Source organism: Osmerus eperlanus, chromosome 13, assembly GCF_963692335.1.
Source record: "Osmerus eperlanus chromosome 13, fOsmEpe2.1, whole genome shotgun sequence".
NCBI lineage: Eukaryota > Metazoa > Chordata > Actinopteri > Osmeriformes > Osmeridae > Osmerus > Osmerus eperlanus.
The window spans coordinates 5,145,440-5,154,223 of NC_085030.1; the positions used below are offsets into that span (position 1 = coordinate 5,145,440).

Genomic DNA, 8,784 nt, shown 5'->3' on the forward strand with positions numbered 1-8,784 from the left:
CACACATCCACTCCTCCTCACCTCCACCACTTCACTCCTCCTCACCTCCACTCCTCCTCACCTCCACCACTTCACACCTCCTCACCTCCACACCTCCACACCTCCTCACCTCCACAACTCCTCACCTCCACTCCTCCTCACCTCCACCACTTCACACCTCCACAACTCCTCACCTCCACTCCTCCTCACCTCCACCACTTCACAACTCCTCACCTCCACTCCTCCTCACCTCCACACCTCCTCACCTCCACCACTTCACACCTCCTCACCTCCACTCCTCACCTCCACCACTTCACACCTCCTCACCTCCACTCCTCCTCACCTCCACACCTCCTCACCTCCACCACTTCACAACTCCTCACTTCCACTCCTCCTCACCTCCACCACTTCACACCTCCTCACCTCCACAGCTCCTCACCTCCACACCTCCACTCCTCCTCACCTCCACCACTTCACTCCTCCTCATCTCCACTCCTTCTCCACTAGGGGGCGTAAGGCCACCCTGCAACTCACATCAATGGGATAGTTTGTCTGGTCATTTTATTAACATGCAAGTCTTATTGTCCCAACCCCTACTTCACCCCCACCACCAGCCAGCAAATACCAGGTCACTCTAAACCCCACCATCTCACTATACATAGGTTTAGAGAGAGGGGGGGGGGGTGGAAAGAGGGGGAGGAGGCTGTGCCTCATCTCCAAAGACAACATCCGACAACAATCTGTCCCGTGACCAACAGCTGAAGGGGCATGAACCATCCTGTCTCACCAAGAGGCCGATGACCACGCCTACCGCACCATCAACCATCAAGTTGTCCACAATAAAAACAATACAAACGACGATAGGCAAAACACGACTGTGGCCTGTCAAATGAGTTTGAGTTTGTTTTCTAGTCTGGTGTGGTCCATCAGCTGTTACACAACGGATGTTATGTCACATATGGGACAGTGTGGGTTCACAAGACAGCAGATAGCTGACAGGTGTCTGGCAGATCTGCAATCTATCTCCCACATATATTTGGACACACTGCCATCAAACATTCTCTGGCAGAAGGCCATTTAAGTACACTTTATCTGTAATAGTCCAGATCTTATTTTATATAATGGGCCTTTTTTAAATCTTCCTTTAAGGTCTTCTACTGGTTTTCCTGCTGAAAGTATGGATGGGCATGTTTTGGTCCAGGGTTCAGTCACTGTTTTAACCAAGACTGGCTTTCCCAGTTGTCTAGGGCTGCCACACAGATCTGTGAAGACACATGACACTGTGTTTCACAATCTGGTGTGTGTGTTTATATATTTGTGTGTGTGTGTGTGTGTGTGCTTTATAGTATCCTGAAGGATGTGACACTGTAGGATTTATTTGAATTCTTAACAGTTTGCTGCATGTAATTATTATGAATGGTCTGTGTTAAACAATGGCAAGAAGGATTAGATCATTTATTACCCAATACCATAGGTTATGGTATTGGGTAATAAATGATATCTGCCTCTTGTAGCCTGTTCCATGGCTATACTAGAGAATCTTGACATTTAAGATGAACTATAATGTAATGGTCAGCTAGGTGTTTAACCCTCCTATTGTCTTAAGATATAGTAACACCTATTACCTTTGGGTCATTATGACCCAGGGTCTAATTGATCTCATAACTCAACTCAACCTTTGATTACTAATGTGAAATTTGGCACAGTATAGAATACAGCCAAATAGTGATTAACAACATCAGCTGTTTTGTTAATTATCTGGCATCCACCAAAGGGCCCAAAGGTAAAGTTATAAACCCATGAAGGCCACTCAGACTACAGACACATTTAAACTAAATCAAAGAGGTTGTGGTGCTGTCATATTACCATGAACATTAAACTGCCAAATTAAACACCTTTCTCCAACAAGTTGATTTCAAGACTGGTTGCAAAATATTTTAGTTACTGTTCGTTCCAGCATCCGTATAATGCAAACATACAAACTTAAATGAATAATAGACAAAACATTACCTGGTCTTATGTCGTATTTCTCCCTTTTGCTCTCCTTTTCCCTTCCTGATATGGTTAGACCTCACAGGGACTGAATGGTACAACCCCAATCAGTATTTTCTCAGGTAATTTCAACCTCCTAAGCCATTTTTGGGGGGAGTTACGCTGTAAAATAAATATAATTTCCCAAAATGTGAATTTTTTGGCTCATTTTAGGAAGATTCATGTTTTACATCAGTTTTTGAGATCTAAATATGATTTAGTGGTTGTTGACCCCAGGACAATGTGAGGGTTAAGACTCATGCAATGGATTCATCCCTTAGGCTTCTTCTCATCAGCACAACGCAGGCTTGTCTTGGCCCAGCGAAAGTGAGACAATGCTGCCCCCAGATGGTTTAAAACAGGTACTGCACCAAATGTAAACCACATTTAAAACGAATTTACTTTATGTCAAGTGTGAATGGTTAAAAAAGCGTAAAAAGCGTATATAGGCCTATGTTTAATATGGTGTTAGAAGAGGCAGCTTCAATAAAGTAAGTACAGAAAAATTACTAAAAAGTATTTATTATGCAATACATTTTTGTGGAATGCATCGACTAAATGTGACTATAGGCTATTCCATTAAGTCTTTTAATTTTTTTCATTCAGTCATTTATCCACCAAGGTCCATAAATATATAGTTTTTATACGCTGCTCTGACCAGTCATCTTTCAGTTCCGTGCGTATTTCGTCACATCTGTCTATGATGTGTTTTTAGTCGACCCATCTGATTTTCGGTCACCGATGAGTTTCATTATGTTCTCATCGAGGTGCGTAGAGAGTGGCTACAGACTCAACCATTAACCAATCAATGGAAAACGCGGTAAGTGCGATAGGACCGTTTTTCCGACACTTGCTACCCCTTGCTCTAGATGACGTCACGGCCCCCCACACAAAAGATACGCACTATGTTTTAAGAGAAGACGAGGTGGTTGTGGTCCACAATGCGGTAAAGATTTTGAAATAATACACAGCACGTTTAAGGATCTTTTTTTTTTAACTCTTCGAGTTACAACAATAAATAAAAGACACGACTACAGTTTTCAATAAGGTATGTAGTCTATGGCTTATTTTATGTTCGTGAACGTAGCTCATCAACTTGCCGGCTGGAAAATAGCAAATCGACACCGTTGTCCACTGGGCCCAGGCCCAGTGCAGGTGCGAGTTTTATCATGTTCTTATAATAATATTCTATTGCTTCTAACGCGACCACGGCTTATTTTTTAGACATAGAGTAGGCTGCTTGCTAAATACAAGGCTATACGACTTAAATGTTCTGCTCTGCCCATATCAAAACACAATATTTAGATGGGGACTGGTTGTCAACGTTGGCTAGTATTGGCTCTGCTCAACGTTTTGCACTGAAATGTTTCTATTTGGGTGTTATCTGTGCATAAAATAAATGAAACCGGTTAACTTTGTTGGAAGAACTGTAAACTACAAAGCTTGTGAGGAATTTAAACGTGTTTGATTTAAATGCCTTACATTAGGCTATATTAACCGACGATTTGGTCGAAGAAATATCGCATATTATCCTGTCGTGAAACGTCTCTCGGCTTCTAAAAGAGCCATTCAACCACAATAACCATGGTGAATTATTAATTACTAGTAGTTAGTTGGAGAAGCAGCCCGTGTTACATTTCATCTCACTCCCAAAGAAACCATTTACTCACAAACAGTTGGAGACCTGTAGTATCACCCTAAGATTGAACAGCGTGATGAAAGGACGGATGTAGACTAGGTGCAGATCAGTTTTTTTCTCTAGATGGTTTCCCTGCTAATTACATCCCTTGTGATCTCGACGACCCTCACCAGAGTCTTGGTAGTCAGTTAGATAACTAAAGAGCTAGATGTTGTGTCACCTGGAGCTAGAGAGGCCTGGAAGTGTAGAGGCATCGTTTAGGTCGTCGATCATCACATTTCTATTGATCTTTCACTCCCCTACTGCCATTTTGCTTGTTTTTACTTGGTCAATACAGTATGGATTACATTAGATTTATGCTAGAGGAGGGCATAGTTATGACATACATCTGAAGAATACAAGTGACCTGTGTGTGTGCCGTGGCAGTGTTGTGGAAAACAATCATGCCATATCATGGTTCACTGCTTCCAAAGACAGACACTACACACAAGCGTGCACACACGTACACACACAGTAATAGTGTGCTCTTGAGAGAAAGACAGAAAGAGAGAGAATAGCCAAACTATACAAAGATCAAAACTACCTCCACCACCCCAAGTAAATAGTGAAATGCATCTGGTTCACGTAAATATATTTATATATATATATATATAACAGCCTTTTATGATGTGTCTTCACTTGTGGTGTTTTTGTGGTACTACTGGGTCCACTATTGTATGTGATCAGACGATCCCAGATGCAGCACTGAGGTTCTTACTAATCTTCTACTTTAAGAAGAAGAGATTAGCAACAGTCCAAGGTACCAGAGGGAGGTGCTGAGAAAAGGCTCTCTTCAGCTCCACCACTGGTCGCACGGAAGAAGAATGGATCGACTCTTCCAGCCCTCCCCCCGAAGACAAAGCCCTGATTGTGTATAGTGAGAGCACTCAAGCTGGATGGAACATGTTGATAGGGGGAGCAAGAAAGACAGGGGAAGCCATTAGGTTTGCTGGACACATCACACTGACAGCTCTGTCCCTGCTCCCTACTGCGTTTGTTGTGGCATTCCCTCCTGGGGATTTACAGTTTCCCATAACATACCATGTGACCGAACAAATGCCTTAGAGGCTAGGACTAGGCCTACGTTTTCAAAGAATCAGAGTTGCTTTCAAAGATCCCTTTTAATAACGTTCAAGAAAAGCAGCCTGCGGTCGATTCAGTGTTGCTCTGAGGGTTTACAAGTAACACTGAATCAACAGTTTACTCTGCAACATCTCCTTTTTTCCCTCTCTCTCTCCCTCCCTCTCTCTCTTTCTCTCTCTGCTAAGCCGCCATGCAGAGTGTTGTCCTGTGTTGAGCCTCAGCCCAAGTGTTAATCATTTATACACAGATAAGAATGTTTTGTGTCTGACGCTGTCAGCCTGCGGTGTAACACAGTGACGGGACGGGCGGGGGCGTGGCCACTGACTGCTCTGACGGCTGATTGCTTTATGTACTGATTAGACCACACCTTGTACGATTCACATCAGTGTGTGAATCATGATGTGATCACATTCACAGGCAGTTGCCGTCTCTTACACCGACACAGCCATTGTAATACCCATGGTTAAAATGGGTTATTTTCCTTCAGTTGTCTAAGCTGAGCTTCTGTCCAATTGTATCAATGGTCTCAAAAACCGAAGATACTGTTATCCAAAAACGCTGCAGGTTGTGCTCTCTGGATCAACACCCTATCATAGCTACAAGAAAGACAGTAACATAATACAAAAGCCCAGTGGGGGAGCCAGACAGGCTGTTAACCCCTGCTCAACACTGCATACATAGCCAACTATTTACTGAAAGGGAAATACGGTGAGCAAAGGGCTTACATGCTTGAAAAGTAACTAAACACCAAAACCTATTTTTGGCATTAAAATGGTAGGTTTAATACTCACGCACAGCCAAGCATATTAATCCTGGGCTTGATTGATACTATTATTTCCCTAAATGTATTTTTATTATCATTTGGTGTTAAATCTTGTCTTTTTTTTACCCATAGTAGTTAAAAACATTAGAAGGAATTTGTGATGTAGAGGTGCCCTTTAAGGGGTGCTGTTTTGTCATCACAGAGAGGGGTTGTATGTGGAAAATTACAGCGCTCATCCTGTTTTACTTCAAACATTTCAGGAAGCCCCAAAATGAATATTTATGAAACAAACACAGACACCTTTTCACTAGAAAGCTATTATGATTACAAACATATATATATGAAGGGGAGAGCAAGGCTGAAATTGAGTTGTTTGGTTACGCTTTCAAAACCTTGGCTGCAGAAAGAAAATAGCACAACGATCAGGAAGTTGTCTATGTTGTGTAGATGCATGTGGCATTGTGTCCATGGCAGTGGTTGCATCATAAAGAAAGTGTTCGGAGGAGGTAATTAGGTAGTCTCTGGGAATATCACCCCTTAATGTGACCCTGAAGAGCAGGTCCCTAAACACACACACACACACACACACATTCCTCTCTGTGCCTACTGAAAATACCAGATTAACAGATACAACATCTCTCTCTCTCTCTGTCTAGGTGACTCTCAGGTCTTCAGATGAACTTTGAGCAGCCTCCTCCATACACGGGCCCTGGCCCCACGGCCCCAGGGTACCCCGCCCAAGGCTACCCTCCTCAAGGCTTCCCCCCCCAGGGCTACCCTCCCCAGGGCTACCCTGTCAACATGGACCAGCCCAACCCGGCCTACCCCAACTACCCACCTGGGCCCATGGGGCCTGGAGGCCCTTACCCCGGCGGCCCTGGACAGCCCCCTTACCAAGGCTACCCTGGGCAGCCACAGCCCGGCTGGCAGGGGGGCCCCCCTCCTGGTCCAATGTATGGAGAGGCTCCTAAGAACACAGGTGGGTGCCACACGCTAGCTTCTTTAGCCCTCATAGGCTAACTTCCTTTTAGCACAGAGAAAGGTAACAAACTATCCTTCCAGAGAATATTCAAACGTGGTATGCAAAGAAAGATTTGGGTCTACTCCTGAGAGCACTGGAGTCAGTACACACACACGCACCACACGAAAGTTGTCGTGACTGCTTGTCACATGACAGGTGAAAGGTAACTTCCTGATGTGCCCGTGTGACGTGCTGAGAGAACGATTAATCCACATATCAGTTCATGATAAACATTGCTGTGTTTATTCTGCTACATGGAACTCTTCCATATCAGAGTCCAGAGAGCAGCTATGAATAAGCTTCATCTGGGCTCTAGCTGGTTCTCCGGGAAACACACCCACAATCTCACACCCCTTTAGTCACTATGGAGAACTGTCTTCGTACTGTATCAATAAGGGAGAGACAGCAAGTGTGTCCTTATGCAGGTATCTCCATATGCATGACCAATCACAAACAGAGAGAAAGAGGACTGATAGACATAAGGGAAGAAAGACACATATTCTGCCTGTCTGACTGTTTATCTGTCTGACATGTCTGTATACCTACTGCCTGATTGTCTGTCTGTCTGTCTGGTAAGCTGAAAGGGCCTCCAGGCAGCAGTGTGTTTAAATCCCTGTGTGTGAGTGCTTGTGTCTGTGTGAGACAGAGACTGTGTACACCAGACCTCTTCTGCTCTATTGTCGCTGGTTATGTAACTGCACTGTATTTTCTGATGGGTCGAGGGCTGCGATGACTACACCACGGCAACGGCAGCGACGCTTCTAACTTTGAAACACGGGGTTAGGGTTAGGCAGGCCTAGTAACAGACACAGTGTCAAAATCTCCCCCCCCCCCCTCTCTGTCCGTAGTGTACGTGGTGGAGGAGAGGAGGAGAGACGACACCGGAGACACGTGTCTGACCGCCTGCTGGACGGCCCTCTGTTGCTGCTGCCTGTGGGACATGCTGACATAACGCTCCCCGACCCCCCGACCCAAGTCTCCCCTCTCTGTGCCTGTCTCCCTCTGAGCCTTAACCTCCCTCCAGTCCCGCCCCCCCCCTCCCCCCCTCCAACATCACCTCCTCTGCCCTCTCATCCTCGGGGCTACTTCTTAGCAGCTGACCTCATAAAGCTTCTAAGCATCCCCTTAATCTCAGGCTCTGTACTGTAGATAAGAAAACACACACACGCACACTCTCTGATGGATACTCACACGTGCGCCCAAACACACCCATACATTTTTTTTTTTTGCGTAGTCACGCATGTACACACGCACGTACACACGTACAAACACACACACACACAGACACAGACAGACAGATCTCAGGCTTGTGTAGTGATCACTTTTCCTTGGCACTTTAATATCTTATCACCTGTGTAAGATACTTCACCTGCCTTCGCTGTCCCACCCCGTCCTAAACATTTGCACGGTCATACTGCAAACGTAACTCCTATGCACTTCATGGTCCTGACCCCGTCACAGCCCCCCCTCCCTCCATAGACACCAAGACTACTGGATTCCACAGTGCTTCATGGTCACCTTGTTATGAAGATTATTGCTTGAAAAGTCTCCTTTGTGTTTTCACAATAGCTGTGGTTGCTGATATCTGTCTTAAGCTGAATCAAATGACAATAAACTGAATGCATTTTTGAAGGCGATTTATGTTTGATTGACTGTATTCTCGATGCCTGCAATGTTGTTATCATGCTGACCTTAACAAGTCTGATTTCATTATTGTTTTTAACACGCGTTCCTTTGACATGTAAAACAAATAATTGTGAAATCCAGATAAACTGATGAAACCAAATGACTTGGTAAATGCCTTTGCTTGACATGAGAATCTTGCATTAAGAATAAATTATTCCTGAGACTGAAAAGCCTGTCTGATGTTTCATGCCTGTGATGCATATCTGTATTTGTGTGTGTGTTTGGCGAGGGAGAACACATGCCCCTGTTAGAACCTTATGGAAATTGACTATTGAAGCTGCGTTTGTGAGTGTGTGTGTGTGTGTGACAGAGAGAGTGAGGGAGTGGGTGTGTGTGTGTATTATAGATCCGTGTGTTTGTCTATGTGTTTATTTATAACTGACTGGAATTTGACCTTGCCTCTGTGCTGTGGGGGTGTCTGTTTTTCAGGCTGGCACCTGATGCTGTTGTAGAACAGACCTGGAACAGCAGAGTGGGTCAGACCAGAACAGACCTGGAACAGCAGATTAGAACAACACTGGACAACTGCTCATCACATATAGA

At 44.6% G+C, this 8,784-nt stretch overlaps 1 protein-coding gene across 1 annotated transcript; it reads left to right on the forward strand.

Moving 5' to 3' along the window:
• The first annotated feature begins 2,888 nt into the window (after positions 1-2,888).
• Positions 2,889-8,411, forward strand: LOC134032687 (cysteine-rich and transmembrane domain-containing protein 1-like). The gene is made up of 3 exons (XM_062476709.1): positions 2,889-3,058; positions 6,191-6,513; positions 7,404-8,411. The coding sequence occupies exons 2-3, from the start codon at positions 6,210-6,212 to the stop codon at positions 7,505-7,507; spliced, it is 408 nt and encodes a 135-aa protein (XP_062332693.1). The 5' UTR covers positions 2,889-3,058; positions 6,191-6,209; the 3' UTR covers positions 7,508-8,411.
• The last annotated feature ends 373 nt before the right edge of the window (positions 8,412-8,784 follow it).

What these genes read in the sequence shown, in the direction of transcription:
- LOC134032687 (XM_062476709.1), top strand. Translation starts at nt 6,210, where the DNA reads ATGAACTTTGAGCAGCCTCCTCCATACACGGGCCCTGGCCCCACGGCC. An exon ending in AGAGGCTCCTAAGAACACAG is followed by an intron (nt 6,514 to 7,403) that starts GTGGGTGCCACA and finishes CTCTGTCCGTAG; the next exon opens with TGTACGTGGTGGAGGAGAGG.